This window comes from Pinus tabuliformis, chromosome 1_1 (assembly GCF_031772625.1).
Source record: "Pinus tabuliformis cultivar Carrire ecotype Pingquan chromosome 1_1, CPIR1, whole genome shotgun sequence".
NCBI classification, from domain to species: Eukaryota; Viridiplantae; Streptophyta; class Pinopsida; order Pinales; family Pinaceae; genus Pinus; species Pinus tabuliformis.
This window is the reverse complement of record NC_142297.1, coordinates 707,831,293-707,853,778: the sequence shown is the minus strand read 5'-3', so window position 1 is coordinate 707,853,778 and position 22,486 is coordinate 707,831,293. Positions and strand designations below refer to the sequence as shown.

Here is a 22,486-nt window from a genome sequence, read left to right as displayed (position 1 = left end):
ATTTATAAAAAAAAAAAAAAAAATTTATTTATAAGGAAATAAAATAGTATTATAAATTTGTTACAATTTCAAATTATATATACATAATTAGAAATTAATTTAATTTAATTTTATTATTTTCTAATATTTAGCTAAGTTGAAAGTTATTATATATGTGTTAATATTTTAATATACATAAAATAAAATAAAATAAAATTAAATTGAATTAGTATTACCAAGTTTTCTATTAATATAAATTTAATTTTATATGGGTACTATGGATAATGGTTATAAAACTAAATTCTCAATACTCATAATAATAGCTAAAACCATACATCATCTAAAATACCAAAAAAAATTTATAAATTATAAAATGTGAAAGACCAGAGGCAACACAGATGCCATCGACAATTACAACCATATATCATCCCAAAAAAAGCTATAACCATTAGATGACTTTAAGAGACTAGACGCAACACAGATGGGATAAAGACTTTGCATCAAAAACAGAACAAGACCATGACATTTTAATCAATATTATTACAAAATTATAACTAAGTTAATTATAATTTAGGTAAGATTTTGTAGTAAGAGTGATTATTATTTTGTAATTATATTTTTTAGTTTGAAGATTATAATATATTAAAATTTATTGAGATTACTTTAATAATAATAATAATTTATTATTATTTAGTTGTAAATTGGTACTATTATTTAGTTGTAAATTGGTACATGAGATTTTTTTTTATAAAATAAAAGATTTATTTTCAAATAATATTTTGGAAAAAAAAATGTAAATATTTAATTTTTTTAAATTTAAATTTATAATTTTATTAAATAAAATCATAATCATAAAACTTAATGTGAAAAAATAAATTTTATATAAAAAAAATTTATTCAACAAATTTAAAAAACACAAATCTGAAACAAATATAAAACTTAAACTTATTTTATAAAAATATATGAATTATATTAGGAAAAAGAATGTGAAAAAAATAAAATAAAATATATAGATATAAAACAAATATGAAATATAATTTAAACCAATTGAATAGGAAAATAAAAGAAATATATAATGTAAAGTAATATGTAAAAGTTTGTAAAATAATATGAGTTGTACAACTTGAAATAGAAACATATTTTAGGAAGATATATGAAATATATAATCTAAACTAATGTGTAAGCATTCTAATGAAATACTAATAAAAGATATATAAGGTACAAAATGCAAAAAGTTTGTAAAATAATATGAATTGTAAAACTTGAAATATAAATTTATTTTAAAATATATAAAATACATAATCTATATTAATATGTAAGAATTCTAATGAAATAAGAAAAGAATCTAATTTAAAAAAACATATAAAATACATAATCCAAACTAATGTGTAAAGTATTATCCAAAAAATTTATAGAAAAGAATCTAATTTAACAAACATATAAATACATAATCCAAACTAATGTGTAAAGTATTATCCAAAAAATTTATACAAATTATAAAACATGAAATACAAATATATTTTAAAAAGATATATAAAATACATAATCTAAATTAATGTGTAAAAAATTATAAAATAATATCACAATTTTATTTTAAAAAATGTTACAATTCTCCATACTAATCAGTCAACTATAAATTAGCGAAAATCTCAATTACCACCATTAATTAAAAAACATAATCATGTGCAACTTCAAAAAAATCCAAAGACAGCGATCGAATATGAGGATATGAATGGATATATAATTTTGTCGTTTTATTTTAGAGAGACGTGTCTCCCACTTCGACAAAAGCCAAATCTGGACTGATTGGTACGTGGACCTTGAACGTCCAAATATTCTCCATCAAATGCCTAATGATTTTTGTTTTTAATATATATTTTCCCATATCTACGCACGTACTAAGGTCCAGCTAAGTACCAAAATAGAAAAGAGTTTTCCCCACATTGTTGCCTAGCCAGGGAACCTATGGGGCAGGCAGTGCTAGAGGTGGACTGAGCAGGAACTTTATATGGCGGGAAGTTTTAGAAGTCAATTGTTTGATTCTTCTCCTGTGCGTTATTTTTAAATATTTTGAAAATAAAATAACAGCAATGTAATACAAGGCACTGTGTACAAGCTGGTTATTCCTGAAGAATCTAATGTTTCATATTCTGCAAGCGTTGCACAGTTTTCTCGCCGAACGTTTATCAAGTACGCTGTGATAATTGACCATCAAAAAAAATAATTGTGGGTCATGGCATGATCCATCGCAGAATCCAAGGCACAAGTACATTGTGGAATTTGATATATAATCATGACAGAACATGAAAAAAGCTGAGTGGTCAGATTTGATAATTGTGTGAATACCTGTGAAGGAATTGTGAAATATATTAAGGGTTTCTGATACACACAAAATGCTATGTAGGGTGCCTGTGTTTCTTCTGATGGTCATAATTTCTCTGGGAGGCCATTGCTAATAACTGAGATTTGTGGATCAGATTGAGGCTTTGGCTGCAACCACTAGTATTGAAGAAAAACATGGGGAGCAGACGTTTCTGCCGTGGCTTGAATGCTGCATCTCCTACCACAGTAAAATCCATGAGTGCAGGGGCTAATTTACATTGCAGTAACATGATTGAGGAGATTAATCCTTATATAGGTGAAGATTGTTCCACCATGGTCAGAAAAGTCATGGTGGTGGTAGACTCCACAAGAGAGGCCAAGAGAGCTCTGCTTTGGGTTCTTTCTCATGCTCTACTTAAGCATGACAGGCTTATACTTTTACATGTAGCCCCACTGCCTCCAGGTTCTCCAAAGAAAGGTAGGCCTAGGGTTTTATACATGAAGATTCTATACAGTTTTTAAAGACCTATTTATATTATTTACTTTGCTTCATAAATGGATTGTTCTGTATTTTTTCTGGTTTCAAATCCTGTGAACTTATCTTTATCATCATCTAAATGTGTCTGCACATCTGAGTTGTTGCTGGATTTCGTTAAGCATGCGGGTGGATATCTTGAGTTTCAACATTGCCTGTCTGAGCCTTCCATCTTCCAGATGTATATCTAACCTGAATTGAAAAGGGTTTCTTGTAATGTCTGCAACATCTTAAAATTGTATGTTAAACATAATAGATTTGTATTAAGGTTCTTTAGATAACCCACAGTCATGTTTCATGTTTTATCCTTATCCCCACCCTACTGGGACCTCAAAGCACTGGTAATTTGAGCAAATCAGGTTTACCAGAACAACTTTGGAGTTTTGGTGTTTGGAATCTATTTGCAGTAGTCTCACTCGTGTTCAAATCTCTGGAGGCGTCACCCATACATACGCCGGTAGTGTAAGAGGATACAAGCAATATGAGAGCAAGTCCCATCACTAACTCCTGCCTCTGGGGTTTTGGTGTTTGGAATTGATTTGCAATTATCTCACCGTGTTCTAACAGGAAAATGAACCAGCTAACAACTTCTATGTGGAATTATGAATTCAAGGCACTGAATAAAATAATTTTATTGAAAGCCATCAAACACCATTGAGCTAAATAGAAAGTATAGCTTCTGGTTTGAACTTCTATGTGGAATTATGAATTCAAGGCACTGAATAAAATAATTTTATTGAAAGCCATCAAACACCATTGAGCTAAATAGAAAGTATAGCTTCTGGTTTCATTTATACTTCAGTCTTGGTATGTCTAAACGATTACATTGGTGCAAATTTTTTGGAGTGCAGGGATTGAATCTCCTTTTTCCAGCAAACGTCATCTCAACCCCAAAGATTCTAATTTTCTGAACTCTTTGAAATCCCTTTGCATACAGCGAAGACCAGAGGTAAATTCATGCTGTGAAACCGTGCTTATCATCATTTGTTTTCCCCAGTTAGATGAATATCACAATATTTGTGTTACTTCCAAAGTTTTGTTGAGAGCTGAATTCTGCAAACAGGTGGAGGTCGAAGTGATGATTGTAGAAGGATTTAAGGACAAAGGTCCAACAATACTTCAGCAAGCCAAGAAGCATTCGGTTTCTCTTCTGGTTTTAGGGCAGCCCAAACCACCCTTACTGTGCAAGTAATGAAACAGAAATTCATGTTGCTAAATGCAGAAAATTCTGTACCATTAATTATATTTGCAGTAAGGCAATATAGTATGATTAATACAATATATGATTGACTGATCATGTAATTGCTGATATATTTGAGATTATGTGCAGACTACGAGCTATATGGTCAGAAAAAAGGTGGACTATTAGGTCACAGGATTCGTCAGCAGCAGCAGCAATGGTGGAATACTGTATTCAAAATTCAGAGTGCCTTAGTGTTGCAGTGAGAACGAAAAGCCGAAGAATGGGAGGTTATCTGATCAGTACCAAGAGACAGAAGAATTTCTGGCTTCTGGCTTAGGTTTTCTTCAAACAGACTCAATGATCTCCACCATAATAAGGGCTATTGTAACTATAGAATTTAGGGGGCTTTACCATGCCATTGTAGAGGTTAATTAGGTGGTCCATGGAACATAGGAAATCTTGTATCATGTCCTTGAAGCATGGTCTTTTGTACATCAAGTCCATTGTTCTTTGTTCACAATCTTAAAAAGTTTAATTGTGACTTTAACTTAATTTTCCATTGCTCTGTTTCATAATCTTAAAAAACTTAATTGTCAATTCAAGTGAATGCTCTTATGGTTAAGGATGTTCAAATACTTATATTTTAGGAGCATTTTGCACACATACAAGTGTTAATTATTCACATAAAAATAGAAAATGATGTTAAATAATTTGATAAATAAAATTATTGTTATTTATTTATTTTTTATTAAAAAATACGTATTTCCAAAATTTTGTAAATTTATATATCTATATATATATAAATTTATAACAATAAAAAATTAAATAATATATAAATAAAAGATTTAAAAACATGGTTTAATAATAAATTGCTTTATAACAATAGAGATGAAGGGGTTAAATGTCTAAGATACCTAGGTATCTGGAAGGAGTGGAAGTCTGCCTCTTTACAAACCACCAACTAGTCATTCTAAGTAATATGTTTTTTCTTAAATACAAATGATGAATTAACTTACATTTATGAAGAGCAACAAAAAATAATTGTCTTTATTATTAATTTGAGAACTAAATTTTATTTTAAAAACCAATAAAAATAAAAATATTAAATATTAATACTAATTTTTTTATAAAATATCTATTAATTTATTAAAATAGAAATTCTACTTATACCAAATTTATAATAAAATATTTGGAAAACTAAACCTAAATAAGACTCTTATAATAAAATATTTGAAAAACTAAATTTAAATAGGACTCTTATAATAAAATATTTGAGAAACTAAACCTAAATAAGACTCTTCTACCCTACCTTGGGAAGACACCTATAGAGACTCAACTTTCCTCCATAAATGAGCTATAAGTCAACCGGGCCTGCAGAATGTCGACAAAGTTGATGCCGACAACCCTTACTCATCTGCATGTGAAGCGCAATAAATTATATTTAAAGAGGATGTCTCTATATTTCAATGTTATGGGAATTTTTTATCATATTGCAAGGCATGTTAATTTGGAAACATGAAATGAGCTGTATAGCGTTGTGAAAGAAAAAGGTTGCAATGGATTTTTGGAATTGACATACGTGCATGGATTGATGGTAAGGCATTGAATGATAAAGTAAAGTGGAGTCAATGCAGAATTTAATTTTAAGAAAAATTTTAAGGTTTTATATTTAACATAAAAGTAGAAGTTTTGGTTAGTTTTTTTAAATTTAAAAATGTTGAACATAAATATTAATAATAGTTTTGTATAAATATTTTAAATTTTAAATATTTGATATAGTTTTTATTAATATTTGTTGATATTTATAGAGTATTTTATACTATAAAATTTGGAAAAATCATTTTAGGAAAACTAAATGGAAATAAGATAAAAAAAAATTTAAATATGAAAAATTGAAAGTAATGCCTTCAAATATTCTCTACCTACATTCCTATATGTTTTAGGTGGCAATTTAATTCAAATGTGAATAGGTCATTAGGTTGATAATGAAAATTGAAAACACTAAAAGAATCCAAAATATACAAATCCCTAAAAGAACTATGCCTATGCTCATTAACAATGAAAAAATGAATTGCACCTGTCCTATAAAAGGTTTGATCACCACAAGAACCATGAGTGATTGTATGCCTCCTAACCATCCTAAACTATGCACTAGTTTGGAGGGATTTTGGAAACTTCACTGTCAAGTTTCATGATTAGTGTAACCCATTTTTTAATCGTTGAAACACTCATTTTCCTTCTTTCCCTCCTCAACATCCACATATAGCAAGCTCTCCATCCACTTCTTCTATTTCTTGTTTACTCATCTACTACTACTTTGGATAAAGCATGCAATGAAATTATGTTTGATGCACCATAAAGTCAATTAAAATTGTTAAATTCAATGCTACACAAACTAACTCCACTTCATGCATAGCTCAAAGTCATATTACTATTTCTTTTATGTCTCCCCTTATTTGTCTTGCTACAAGAAGACCATTCTCAAGAAAGAATTGAATAGGAAGTATGTTAATAATTTTCACAAAAGGGAATGGTTTTATTGTATCCCTATTTTATTACTTTGTGATGATGGGATTAGTAGTAATGTGTGCATATATTTACATAAGTTCATAACCTACTTATAGGTTAGAGATAATTGAATACTTGTTAACTTGCTTTTGTTTCCTTTGACTTGCCTATTTCTAGATTTGATTTGGAAATCTATAATTTGATCATTTAACCTGAAGAATTGGGCTTAGGTGGGCTTGAAAGAAACCACCCCAAAACTACCACATAGCTTGATTCAAATGGACAATAATTTTCCACTCTTAAGTAAAAAGAATGGCATTGGAAGAGGGAATGTTGGTTAGGAATCCATTCTTTATTTTGGGTTTGTTCTAACTATGAAACTTTTGTTTGCTAGAATGAGCCAGTATTAAAGATGGGTGCTTGATTGGGTAATTATTATATTTCAATTGAAGTTGTGTTCTTTCAATGGCCAATTATGGAAAGTGAGATGCATGCTTACATAGAGTTTCACTAGATCATTTTAAGAAAGGTGAGAGGCTAATTTCAATAGGCAGTAATATTCAAGGGTTGGTCTCGAAATCATAATACAATAGCAATCAATGGGAAATCTTGATCTCTACCTATCAAGGTGTTTCAATCTTCCATGTGACAAAGGAAGCTATAGACCAACGATGACTAGTGATATGTTCTATCAACTCTAATAGATTTTGCAATGATACTCAAACTTCAAACACTTTCATCTTAGCACCCAAATTTGATTTTCAAGTATCATCACACCTTTGGTTTTTGGGTTTTTGTCTACTATACTTAATAATGGAATGGATTGTGCATGGGCCAATTAAATATGGAACAATGATGGTTGGGGAAGTAGATAGTAAGAAGATATCCTCCCCCTTCAATCAATATATATGCCCTGACTCTAATCCATCCTATCCATCACCATGTGCATACATTATTACCCTCAATGAATCAATTCCACTTTTGTTGTCCTACCCCATATTTCAAGGATCCCCATCAACCCACCTTCTACTTTCTTACCTTGTTCCCCTACCTCTTTCTTTCTATTCTTTCCACATTTCTTGATCCCTGTTAGAAATGGATAGCCCAACTGCATCTAAGGATCTTATGGGTAAGAGGTGTACAAGGGAAATATTTTCTAACATTATTTTCACTTTCCTTCTCTAGCGTGAAACGGTTTTGAATGGAGAGAAAGAGCCATGGAAACATAATAGATATTGAAGGAAAAAGAAGGGTGCCTTAATTGATTATGATATCACATCCAATAGTTGTGCAATCATATTAAGTAGCTAATATGAACTATATAGTGTCCACCATATCTATATTATATCTCATTTACGTAAACCATCTTTAGTAGCTCTAGATAAATTATATTACTCGCCATTATTTTATAAGGGTGAATGCATTAAGATGGGTTACACTTTTGGGCCAAATGTGGTGATGAAATTTCAATTTTTTCCTGTTTTATTGAAATGAAGCCCTCAAAATTCATATAAGCACCGTGAGTTTTGATTATGAAGAAAAAGAAAAATTGTGGAGAATTATGTTGTTGGCATAATGATATTTTTTGCAAAAATATTTAGTGCCATATAATATGTCAATTTTCCATTAAATGAAATGTTTGTCCTTGCAATTTTTCACACATATTGAGAGGTATGTGTGTGTTCATGTAGCATAACTTAGACGAAAATGTGTAATTTAATATCTATATATATATATATATATATATATATATATATATATATATATATATATATATATATATATATATATATATATATATATATATATATATATATGAGCATGATCTACACGGAGAGAGCTAAGTTTTTCATATTAAAAATTTATTTTTTATGCTAAATCATATTTTTTATTATTTTTCGAAGTTGGTGAAGTAATATTTCAATTGCATTTTGGAGACACATGTGTTCACTTAAGGGTTTTTTCAACTATTTAAATAAGTTGAGAAACCAAGAGTACTCTTTTGAAGGGGACCCTAAATGAAGATAGTGGTAGTTTTGAAATTTTTTCATTGTGTATATTTTATGATATTGATTTTTTATTCAACCTCTTTAAATTGTTCAAAAAATTTCATTCATTATGTTTAAAAGAATTTAAGTGAAAAATATCATATGAATTCAAAAATGTCAAAATCATATGTTACTGGATAGAGGATTCCTTCATGAATCCAGCATGATCAACCTCGCCACCTAAGGAAAAAGTTTTCCCCAAGTCTGCTAGGGTAAAAAATGGTGTTGCAAGACATTTTGCAGAAAGGGTGCTAAAATTGTGGATTTTAGGACTTCATAGGCTCGATCTTATGCTTAAAGTGCTCTATCGAGTGATTAAAATTAAAATTCAAATAGCTTGATTGAGGGTTTCATAAACCCTCGATCGAGCCATATACATGTTTAATAAGGGCTCGATTGAGCTACATAGCTCAATTGAGCTATTATGCTTGATCATGCCTTTATAAAAAAAATTGAATGACCTAAAATTTAAGTTTTTACCACATTTTAAAATTCCAAATTTTGTTATAATTTTTGTTATCATGTCATGTAGAAACCTTATTAAATATAATATTAATATTAAGTTTATTAATTTTGGATTAATATAATAGTATTAACTTTAATATAACATAAAATTTGTTATATTATAATGTATACTAGCACAACCACATTAATAAATATGGTTGATATACACCATAGGTGTCAACAAAAGAGTCATTAACACAAAAAGAGTCATACAAGCTAACTCAATATGTTAATTTTACTTAACCTAATTTTTTTTATAAATCTAACATAATAAAATATATAATTTTTTAAAATTATTGAAGTAATCATAACCTAAATCTACCTTTAAATAAATAAAACTTAAATATTTAATATTGGAAGACATGAAGCGCACTATGTAACTTTGATGGAGGTGGTTGGAACATTAATATTTTGGAAAATTTTAGATCATATTTCCATGAAAAATTATCATTTTCCCTCCAAGTGAATGTACAACACACATTTGAAATAATCTTGCATTTTAAATATGAATTATAGAAAAAAATTAAATTTTTGTATGACATCGAAAAAAAAATATACATAATATTTTAATTGTCATAGTATTTTTTTTTTGAAATATAGAGGAGAGACAGTGGGAGAGAAGGGTAAGAGAGAGAGAGCGAGACACAAATATGGAGAGAAGGAAAGGAGGAGAGAGTCTATGAGAAAGAGAGGGAGCTTGAGAGATGGAATTGGAGGAAAAGATAGGGAAGGAAGAAGTTCAAGACACATAGAGAGAGAAAGGGAGTGATGAAGGAGATAGGGAGAGAGTGTGCGTATGTTTGGGGGTGATATATAAATACAATGAAGGAGAGATGGAGAGAAGGGGGGAGAGAATGAGAGAGGGAGGGATATAGTCAATAGAGGTTTAGGACAAAGCTAGAGAGAGAGATATATTAAGAGAGAGAGTGAGTGAGTGAGCGATGAGGGGGAGAGAAAAAGGGAGGTGGGAGAGAAAGGAATAAAGAGAGAGGACTTGAGAGGGAGGGAGAGAGAAAGAGAGAGACAGAGTTGGAAGGGGGGAGAGAGGGAGGTAAGAAGGAATACATATAGAGAGAGAAAGGTGGAGAGAGAGAGAGGGAGTGGTAAGGGGGATGGAGAGAGAGAGAGAGAGAGTGAAAAGGGAGATGGAGAGAGAGGAAGAGAGGAGAGTAGGAGGGAAGAGAGATAGAAGGGGAGACATAGGGAGAGAAGGGAAGAGGGAGGGAGAGGGAGAGGGAGGGATATATAGATATATATGGAGAAACAATGTGTATGTTTGCGAGGTGATATAGAGAGATGAAAAAAGAGAGATAGAGGGAGATAGAGATATAGATGGAAGGGGGGGAGAGGGAAGAAGAGCGAGATAGATAGATATGAATAGAGAGAGTGTGTGTGTCTGGGGGGGTGAGATAGAGAGACAAAGAAGGAGAGATGGAGGGAGATATAGATATAGATGGAGGGGGGAGAGAAAGGGAAGAAAATCGCTTGCATTAGATGCATTTATTTCAATGTACAAATGTTGATTTCTAATCCTATTTGATTTTTTTCATTATATGCCATTGTAATTTGTGTAGATGTTGATTTCTAGTTCTACTTCATTGCTTGCATTAGATGCATTAATTTCATTAAAGACATTAATTTCTATAGTGTTTAATTGAGCTTGCATTAGATGCGTTAATTTGAGTGTAGATGTTGATTCCTAATCTTATTTGATTGCTAGCACTAGATGCATTGATTTCAGTGTAGATGTTGATTTCTAATCCTATTTGATTGCTTGCATCATTACATGCATTGATTTCAGTGTAGATGTTGATTTCTAATACTATTTGATTGTTTGCATTATATACATTGATTTTAGTGTAGATGTTGATTTTTCATCCTATTTGATTTCTTGCATTGATTTAAGTGAAGATTTTGATTTCTTATTTGATGTAACTAGATATATGGTGTACATTAATTTCAAGGAAGTTAGTTTAACATTGTGCATTGATTTTAGTGTAAGCATAAAAGAAAATATTGACGACGTGCATTATGACTAAGATTTTGTAGATAACCTCAAACTGAATAAAATCGAATAAAACTTGTATTTGTAACTTTTACATCTCCGCATCTTTTAAAATTGAATATATAACTTATTTCAAAAAATTGAATAAAACTTATTTCCATGATAAGGAATTGATTGAAATACTTGGATAACTACTTGTAATTTAGGAATTTTTTATTTTTTATTTTTTATTTTTTATTTTTTTTTTTTTTATTTTTTATTTATTTATTTTTTTTTTTTTTCTGAATAATACTAATTCTATTAACAAAGTAAGGAGGTACAAATATAACGTGACCGAAGTCAAAACTCTGCACTAACGAGAGGCAGAACTGTCAAAAAAAGCAGATGAGGATACTGTCTGTTGGTAGTACCCACACAGGGGCCCAGACTGAGATTCACATGATAATACAAAATTAACAAAAAAGCCAGAAGACACCAGAAAACCACTAAACTGTTTGCCTTACAGACTTGCCCAGAGGTGAAAGTCGCATTGCAAAAAGAAGAGTCTTGGGAGAACGAACTAGTCATCAGGAGGCTCTTCCTCGATACGACACCACCCATAATCTGGCAATTCCCCTGCTTGAGCCGCATTCAGAGCAGAGGGACCAGGATCAACCATCACCACATCCTGCACACTACGAACCTGTACATTTAAATCCTGCCGAGGCACATTTCCAATAGCGAGCTGGAGAGATGAAGATGGAGCAGTGATTGCCTCCGAGCCCCCCGGATGGGTACCAGAGTCTTCTGTTTGGTTGTCTTCATGGAAAACCACTGAGAAATGAGCAGTTATCCTGGGCCAGTTCAGCGTGCTATTAAAGGTAAAGATAGCAGAGCCAGAAGTAGAAGGAGACCCATGGCGGTATTTGGTTGAGTGGAACCTCCCTCTCCCACTACGGGTGCTGGGGTAGTGGCCTACAAGCAACTCACTGGAAAGGGAAGGCAAGTCAGATGACGAGCTGGTAGGCACGCGCCTCGCTGGCCTAATCGACATCCCATTCTTTGGTGTAAACGAGGCATCAGGGGTAGAGAAACAACGGGAATCCAGGAATGCGGAACAACAGCAAGAACCGGAGAGTGGCAACAACTTTGCCTACAGAACGAACAAACTTTACAACAGAAACCCAAAATCCAGGAGGGGAGCGAACGGTAAAGCTGAAGCCTCTTCGGCAAAAGAGCAAAGCTTAGCTCTGAAAAATCCCTTCCTACGACAGAGCCAACATCCCACCACCCAAGACCAGAAACGAGGCCATAGATAAGGAGATGAATCACTGAGACAAAAACAAGAAAACAACAGCTCGAAATTCCGGAAAGGAACGAGAGGAGGAACAGAGTCCACTCCGCCAAGAGGACCGAGCCAGGTGACAGAGGAGCCTTCCCCCACAAGTTCCAGGAGACCTTAGGAATGACCAGGTTCCCCTCAGGTGCCCGGAAATCAGAAATGAAACCAGAGGCAGGAGGGTAGATCAAATGAAACAACAATGTCGAATTCGCCACTTCCCCAAGACATCTCGTGGCCTTATCCTTATTTGGTGCACCTCGGGAGGCTCCTGCCATAACTCGTGCATTGATGAACCTCATCTTCTTATGCAAGCCAGAGCGTACGGAGGGAGGAACCATGGAATTGAACGTGATGTGAGAACTGTTTCCTCTGTAATGAGAGCCTATAAACCAAGCTTTGCATGCATGCCAAGTGCCAACTACCTTACCAATCTTTAACACTCTGTACTGGGTGGGTAGATGGTGATCTGTCTCGCCCCACCCTTGTCCCTTCGAATTTATGGCCACCTCAAACACCCGAATTCGGGATGTAATTTAGGAAAGTTGATAGTAATATATAAAATTATATAAATGTTGTCATATATTGTTTTTTGACCTATATATTAAATTTCAATACGATTGACTTATATCGTATTATGACTAAGCTCTTGTAGATAACCTCAAAATCAATAATGTTGAATAAAAACTATTTGTTGTTTACATGACATATTTTAAAATTGAATAAAACTTATTTCAACCCTATTTGTGCTTTTTATTGAACGTTAAAATAAAAAATTTATTGAAATACTTAAGAAAGTTGTTCATTCAATGGTATATGGGTGGGTATGACTTTATAATTCAAACAATTTATTTTTAAAATTGAATTGTAATAACACATGTTGATTGCACTAAAAGACACTTTCTACAAGCCAATATGAAGCATGATTGGGATTCTTTCCATGTTCGATATTAAATTGATACATGATATATTTTAGTTCATTTTAGGTATCAAAGTGACTTGCATCATAACTTCATATTGTACTTGTTTTCTTAGTTTGTGAAACTGAAAATCAAAATTGAACATATATTTTACTAATAAAAGTTATAGTATATAGAAAATTTTCTAAATTAGCAAAATAATTTTAACAAATCCATAAACTTAAAAAATTAATGAGCATCCATAAACAATATTAATACAAAACCATAAACTGAAATAGTGAATACATTTATCAATAAACTATCTTTATGAAAACATATATGAATTACAAAAATCACGTGAACTTCCATAAATTGAAATAATAAGAATCCATAAACTAAAATAATGTCCATGATGTACATCCATAAACTATCCATGTATGAAAATATAAAAAAATTGTATCACATGTGAATGTGCCCCATGAAATGAGCCTAAAAATATACAAACTATAATTCTCTAAGTACCACTAGAACTCCTATATGAGTTATGTCGCGTAAAGTAAGTGTCTATAAGTTGGTACTGCAATATAACACATTCAAATTAAAACTAATTAGATCATTATTTGTATAACATAATCAAAATGGAAATAAATGATTTTGAAACACACTTTTAATTACATATACATGAATCTACTAACCTTAATCAAGTCTAAATGTAAGACAAATAGGATGGGGGTCCAATGAATCTATGTTTGGTGCTCCCCTGCCTGTGGCTCAATGATTAGGGCTTGCATTGATCAACCCTCATCATCAATGCTTGTAAACCCAACATCCCACTCATGTATCCACATAACAACGACATCCATGACACTTTGCATATGTGCTTGTGTACACAATGGCAAAGAGAAATTATAAATAGTCTATAAATTAATTAGCATATATATGTAACTTTAAAAAATAAAATGTTGAAATATTAGGAATAAAAATGTTTACTTCAGATGTTGGTCCATGTGGTTGTAGATAGTGACTCTCCTCCACATAAGTGAACATATGAGGTGGAGGTGTAGATGGAGGAGAAAGCATGTTTCGGTGGAGGAGAAACCATGGAAACATGCTTTGTTTGAGGATGGCATGGCTTATCAACTCCTCCCTCGAAGACCTCATAATTTCATCCATGTAACTAGGATGTGTCTACATGTCATCATGAACTTATTAACATAAATGTAATCTAATATGAACTAGAAATTAATATAAATAATTATGCATAATTTGACAATAACAGTCAAATGTTTTGTATGTGTGCATGTGTGTACCTGGCTTGTGTCACACAACTCGTGCACCCTCTAAGTCTCATGAATGGCATCACAATACATACATGTATATGTCAAAAGATGATCAAAGGCTAAAGTCACAATAAATGCATCATCATATAAGAGCACTGGCATGCCATGAGGCAATGGTGGTGGTCTCCTAATCTCTCCATCCATTACAACACATGCACTGGCCAATGATGTCCGCATGTTGTCTACAGTAGTCTCCCTGGTCTCACCACTGAGCTGAGATATCTCCTCTAGCTCTGACGGTAATACCAAGTTCGGAGACGGTAGTGGAAAGAATCTTGAAGTTGTTGGGCTCGTGCTCATAAGTACGTCCAAAGTCAGGTCCATAATAACGAGATTTAGTATTAGTGTAATCCAGCCTCATATGTAACACAAAATATGCATAAATATTCTTGGAAAAATAAATCGTGATATGCTCATTGGTGGAGGAATTAGCCCCAAGCTCCAATGAATCTATCTTTAACACCCCCTCCTCCTAGGTCCACCCAAGCAAGCAACTAGCCAGGAAAACATGCAATGAGAGAGGTCTCTATAAGGGATTCGATCTCCTTGGTGACCTTAAAGAAATGGAATCGACAAAACTCATCAAACACACTCATCCACATCAACAATGACACCCCAAGAGACATGTCAGCCACTCAGACATCTTGTCCTTAGGTCCTACTGGTGTTTTAAGCCTCATAATCCAAATTCGCTCTCATGCTATCAGCAAGACAATGACCAACAACTCAAAGTCACTCTCATAGGACTCTGTGCCAGTGATTGTGGACTTTTCTCAATAGACCTGTGCCAACGACCCTGAGAATTGAGCCACTTTTCTAGCCTAGAATCTCAACCTTTTCCCAAAAATTGCTACAACCTTCAGAATCCATCAAAGAAATGATAAGAAAGACGATAAATAAAAAATAAACCTTAGGACTAGGCCTGAGCATCCCCAACCCGGACTGACATTCTATCAAACACTTAGTATTAATGCAACCTAGAGGTCTAGGATACAAGACATAGAATAAATGATTGAAATAACTTATGAAACATAACCAAAAGGATCACCTCCTTCTCCATTGGACTATTATATCATCAATTAAGTCTTGCATCCATCCATTTAACAATTACAAGTAAATACATGAAATAACCATGACATGAACCAATCACATAACCATGCTTATAATAAGCATTAAACCATATAAATATCAGAGATATGACAACCATTAAATCCACATATAAAAAAGTACAAATGTAAGAGAACTTAACTTTTATTAATCATAGGAAAATCTGACTAAGTTCGAGACTTCCACGTACCACCTGACCATAGACATGGTTGAACCAAATCTCTCTTTCAGCCAGTCACTCTCGTTCCATATTCCAAGCATGAATGTGGGATCTCATAGAACAACCAAGGGAATCCATAGGTTAAACCACCTCCACCCTCACCAAACCGTGATCACATGAAAACTGGTGCTTCGATCACAACTGAACCGAACTTGGAATGTCATCTAGAATCCATCACTATCCTTGAGGAATTTTTCATCTCCTTGTCTCTCAGGCTTTACCATAATCCAAACCCAGATCACTAGGCCCTAAATTGAGACTTCTCCCCTAGGCTTTATCATGTATCTTGCCAAAACCATTCAAGGGATTCCTAGGCCTTTGGGAATGAACCTTGAGACCACCTCCGCCCTGAATTTTGAAATACATTAGACAAATCAAAGATCAAAACCGAGATAAACATCCCAACATAACATAACATCTAGAAAAAGGCAAGGCTAGGTTGAAAACCATTGTCATAACCTGGCAAAACCATGCCACCAACAACAAGAGAACCATACACCAACATGCAAATCCATGCATGTCCAAACTACCTAAGAAATCACACATGAAAAAGGTTACATGCAAGTATTCCTATCAAAGTTGCTTGATCCTACTCTTCTTCCTTGATCCTTTCATTCCTTCCTTTCCCTTTGCTTTCTTTTCCTTCCTTGATCCAAGCTAGAGTGTTCCAAGAAAACTCTAAGTGACCAAGAGTGAGAAAGAGAGAGAGAGAATAATGAGAGAGCTCCAAACTTGAAATGACAAAAGGTTACCAATTGATCCTCATAAGCCTTTTTATTAATGAGACCTCTATTTTCTTCATTTTCCATTATTTTCCTTCAATTTCCTCCTCACATGCAACCTGTGACCTTTTGCCTTCCTTTTCTCATATTTTCCTTTATTTTCGTAAATAAATGTGCCAAAAATTCATGTTTTCCTTTTAATTCCTTTGCCTTAGTCTTTGCCAATTTTCCTTAGCTAAAACACACATCTAGTGATGCCCACTAGGATACCTTTGCCCAACATTCAACTTGGAATAAGTGTCCCTTAACCGTGGTCTTATTTTTCTTTTATTAAATTTTATTACATGAAATTTTCAGCATGGCTGTTATAGAACCCTCCCCCTTGGGGAACACCATCCTCGGTGTTGAACCACACCATGACCTCAGAAAAACCTTTGAAAAGAAAAGATACTTCCCATGGAGCTTTATAACTTATCTCATAGCATTATTTACAATGAAAGACGTGCTCAAAAGCAAAACATCATGACAACATGACAATATAATAAACTTAACAATATGAAACCCATACTGCTTATTACAACTTTATAAATTAGCTCATGTTGGTATTTACATCCATATACATATACATAGATATACCAAACATCAACAAAAAATATGCCAAACATATACCAACATCAAGCCAAAACTTCTTTGCCTCAACCGACAAACAATGAAGGATATAGGGCACACATCGGATCCACCATCTCCCTTGTAGCTTCTTTCAGGCCCAAAGTGCTTCTACTACAATTTAACTTTCTCTATGGCTATGTTCTTGAGCATAAGATGTTTTTGTTGCAATATGCACTGAGGCTCTGGCTGGAACTCTCCTTCTTGCTCCACTTGCAATACAGACCAATCAATAACATGATCAACATCCTTTATATACTATCTTGGAATTTCACTATTGGAGGAAATGCAAGTTGATATGCCACTAGTCCAATCCTCTCAAGGATATTGAAAGGCCTGCAATATCATTGTTCCAACTTGGCACATGAACCAATCCTCAAAGAGCTTTTCTTGGGCTTGATGCACAAATACACATGCTCCCCAACCTGAAACTCCTTGAACACCTTGTGCTAATCTACATAAGTCTTCTATCTATCTTGTGTTGCCTTTATATTCTTCTTTATAAACTGAATTTCCTGCTCCATGTCTACCAACATTTCTGGTCCAATAAGTACCCTATTCACTGGATCACTCTAGATGATGGGAATGTTACAACTCTGTCCATAAAATGCCTCAAAAGGACTCATCCTCAACGACTCCTCATAACCATTGTTGTATGCAAACTCAACCAATGGAAGATACTCCAACCATTTCTTTTGTCATTGCATCATGTACATCCTCAGCATATCCTCTAAGATCATGTTGACCCTTTCTATCTGTCCATTTGTCCGCGGATGATAAGTTGAACTAAAGGCTAACTTTGTACCCAAGCCTACAAATGGTTCCTTCCAAAACTTGGCTGAGAACTTTGCATCAATGTCCAACAAAATCTTCTTTGGAACACCATGGAGTCTCACTATCTCTCTAATGAACACATGTTCTACCTCACTGGATGAATATGTAGTCTTTACTGGAATGAAGTGAGCTACCCTTCTCAGCCTGTCAACCACCACCATAATAGAATCATGCTACCTCACTGTCCTTAGAAGAACTGTGATGAAATCCATGGAAATGGCCTCCCATTTCCATTATGGAATTGCTGTAGGTTGTAGTAAAACATCTGGATGCTTACATTATTCCTTGACCTACTAACAATCTAAACATCTAGCCATGAACTCTGCCACTTCCTTTTTCATATTCAGCCAATAGTAGAATTTCTTCACCGTTGTTAACATCTTCTGATATCCTGGATGACCCGAGTATTGCTTGGCATGAAACTCCCTCACGATAAGCTTCTTGAGCTCACTGCAATTCAACACATATATCCTGTCTCTAAATCTCACCAAACCATCTGTCGTGAGACAATAGCTCACATCCTGATCACATATACCTATACATGTACCTATACCTATACCTATACCTATGCTCTGTTGTAGCCTGTGCATAATATCCATGTGTTTTTCATCCCGTTGTCCTTCATGCAAGATCCTATCTTGTAACACAGTCCCATAAGAGCTAATAGTTGATATATGGTTTACTTGTACCTTCATGCTAAGAGCATCCACAACCCAGTTCTCCTTCCCTTTGATGTATCTGATCTCAAATTAAAACTCACTACTTGGGTAGCCAACCATCTAGCTTTCCTGGCATTCATATTCGGCTTATCAAATATATATCTCAACCCACTGTGATCGCTCATTAATGTAAACCCCCTGCGAAGAAGATAGTGCATCCACATATTCAATGCATGTATAATCGTTGCTAGCTCAAGATCATGTGTTGGGTAATTCTTCTCGTGTTCATTTAGTTTCTATGACTCATAGCACACTAACTGTGCTTCTTGCATGAGAACTCCACCAAGTCCTCTCTTGCAAGCATCTGTACAAACTACAAACTCCTTGTGTGGATCCACAATCTTTAGCACTAGTGCATGCTTCAACAACTACTTAAGCTTCTCAAAACTAGCCTCACATTTTTCTATCCATTCAAACTTCTTACCTTTCTGCTACAATGATGTGATAGGATATGCAATGTGTAAGAAGTTCCTAATGAGCCTCCTATAGTAGGCTGCCAATCCCATAAATGATCTCACCTGATCCACATTATTAGGAGTTGCCCACTCCATGATGGCCCTTATCTTTTCTGGATCCACTACTATGACATCCTTGGAGATAGCATGCCCCAAATAATGTACCTCCATCTAAAAGAAGTTTCACTTGCTAATTTTAGCATACAACTAATGCTCTCTTAGCAACCTCTACAGTGCTGCTAAATTCTTGGCATGTTCTTCCTCATTCTTAGAATATACGAGTATGTCATTAATGAATACAATCACAAAGTTGTCTAGACAAGGGCGCAACACACTATTCATCAAACACATAAATGTAGCTAGAGCCACGGAAAATTTTAGGGGCTAATATTCGTAGTTGGGCTAATTTTCCATGATTTTTCCAGAAACAATATTCACCAATTTCCTTTTTTTCTAAAAATGATTCTCCCAAATTTTACAATATAAAATTATACCTTAAAAATCGCCAACATTATATAGAAAAAATATATAAAATCATTATAAATTTGAATAATTTTACAAATATATCAATAAAAATTTTATAGTTTGGATATTAGGGATTAGTAAGATTCGCTATTGTTTTTAAACTTCAAGATAATTTTTTGTCCTTCAAACCTTCCCTAGCTAGAGCATTAATCAAGCCGAATGGAACAACAACAAACTCATAATGCCCATACCTGGTCTTGAACACAGTCTTGAAGATATCCTCTTCCTTGATGTATACCTGATTGTATCTTGATCTCAGGTCAATCTTAGAGAACATTGATTCTCCTTTCAACTGATCAAACAAATCATCAATCCTCAACAAAGTGTACCTGTTCTTGATTGTTACTTTGTTCAACTACCTTTAGTCAATGCACAATCTAAGAGTACCATCTTTCTTCTTCACGAACGACACTAGTGCACCGCAAGTCGATACACTTGGCCTAATGTACCCCTTTTCAAACATTTTCTTCAGCTGCAATTTTAACTCAACTAACTCAGATGTGCGCATCCTATAAGGTGCTTTTGATGTTGGGTCTTCCCCGAGCACCAACTCAATAGAAAATTATACCTCCCTGTGAGGTGGAAACTATATAATTTCTTCATGAAATACATTCTTAAAATGCTACAAAACTGGGTATTTGCTTAACACATCTACATCCTCAACCTTCTTACCCTTGTCACTAGAAATGTGTACTACAAACATCACACAACCTTCTCTCCAACTATGCTTAGCCTGCATAGCAGTAACCATCCTCACTTATGTAGGCTTCTTCTTCCCTTACAAAGTCCTCCTTTCCCCACTGTCATCCACACACTCGATGGCCTTGTGAAGGCAATCCAATTTGGTTCTATGAAGGTATAGCCAATCCATACCCAAGAGAATACTATACGAACCAATGGCAATACATTCAAACGTGTTGTTGTAGGCATACAATTTAACTCAAATGCACAAGATCTTGCCCAATGGTGAACTTTCTTCTTTGTACCTGTAGCCAACTATACCAACCAAGATTCTACATGCAATTCTTTTCTTAAACCATATCCACCAAGTCAAGATTAATATAACTACAACTATATCTAGGATCAATCAAAATAAAAACAACTCAATCACAAAGCTTACTATCCATCTCAATGATTGGTGCCTGATGGTCTGCCTGCCTATTGCCCACAGTTGTATAGATCCAAGGAATGCTATGACCAACATCACCAACTATATATGCCTCCTGAGAACTGTAGATCTGGGGTCTACCACCACTCTAATAATGTGGATGATCCCTCTTACGATGATCCTTACCACATATCCAACACTGCAATGGTTCCCTACCATCACCTCTAGCGTGTTTCTCTCCACTTCCCTTCTCAGTTGTATTAAATCTCTTGTAAGGAGCTACATTTTATTTCTCACTTGCATCTTGAGGTCTTTCTCTCTTTGGTGTCCATTTTCCTTTAGCTTTCTCATTTCTTTTCAAGTCATGCTTGGGCTCAACTTTCCACTTCGACTGCTCATAACAATGCTTCAACTTTTGGATGGCCTCCTCCATTGATCTTGGCTCATCTTACTCAATTCGGTCTCTGTATGAAATTGACGACCCACTTATGAATCTTCGAACCTTGGCCTTCTCCCTAAGGTAAGGCACATATCTCAACAACTCCAAAAATATTCTAGTATACTCATCATCTATCATAGAACCCATCCATAACTCATAAAACTCCTTAGCTCTGTCATCATAGTACCTATTCGATAAGTAATTCTTCTTGAAGATCCTTTCAAATGCATGCCAAGTCAAATCCTCCTCATGTATACCTTTGATATTCTTCACTTCCTCCCACCAAATATCCACCTTACCTTTGAGACTGAAAGTGGTTATCTTTGCTTTCATGTTTTCTGAATATTCATGCATTCAGAAGAATTTCTTCATATGAAGCAACCATTCTTCTACATCTTGTAATTTCTTCATCTCTCCATCAAAGGTAGGTGGAATTGCCTACTTAAACTCATTTGGAAAGTATCCCCTATCACTCCTCTTGTAAGGATGATGACAATGATGATCATGATGTCTATCAGAACCCAAATTGGAATAGTACCTATGTCAATCACCTCTCCTATTCAGAGTGTCGAACAACATGCCATCTTTGATCGTGTCAGATCTGTCTAACCTATGTATACTAGGATACCTACTACCATATGCCCCATTAGTTATGTCCTCATTTCCATGGTTGATTTGAAGTGGTCCTTGTCGCTCTTATGGTTAAGGATGTTCAAATACTTATATTTTAGGAGCATTTTGCACACATACAAAATAAAGGGTTAATTATTCACATAAAAATTGAAAATGATGTTAAATAATTTGATAAATAAAATTATTGCTATTTATTTATTTTTTATTAAAAAATATGTATTTCTAAAATTTTGTAAATATATATATATATATATATATATATATATATATATATATAACAATAAAAAATTAAATAATATATAAATAAAAGATTTAAAAACATGGTTTAATAATAAATTACTTTATAACAATAGAGATGAAGGGGTTAACTGCGTAAGATACCTAGGTATCTGGAAGGAGTGGAAGTCTGCCTCTTTAT

General features: G+C 33.9%; 1 protein-coding gene across 1 annotated transcript; it reads left to right on the top strand.

The window, feature by feature from the left end:
- Positions 1 to 2,091: 2,091 nt before the first annotated feature.
- Positions 2,092 to 4,578, top strand: LOC149215479 (uncharacterized). The gene is made up of 4 exons (XM_089391091.1): positions 2,092 to 2,779; positions 3,688 to 3,785; positions 3,900 to 4,024; positions 4,167 to 4,578. The coding sequence occupies exons 1-4, from the start codon at positions 2,497 to 2,499 to the stop codon at positions 4,354 to 4,356; spliced, it is 696 nt and encodes a 231-aa protein (XP_089247217.1). The 5' UTR covers positions 2,092 to 2,496; the 3' UTR covers positions 4,357 to 4,578.
- The last annotated feature ends 17,908 nt before the right edge of the window (positions 4,579 to 22,486 follow it).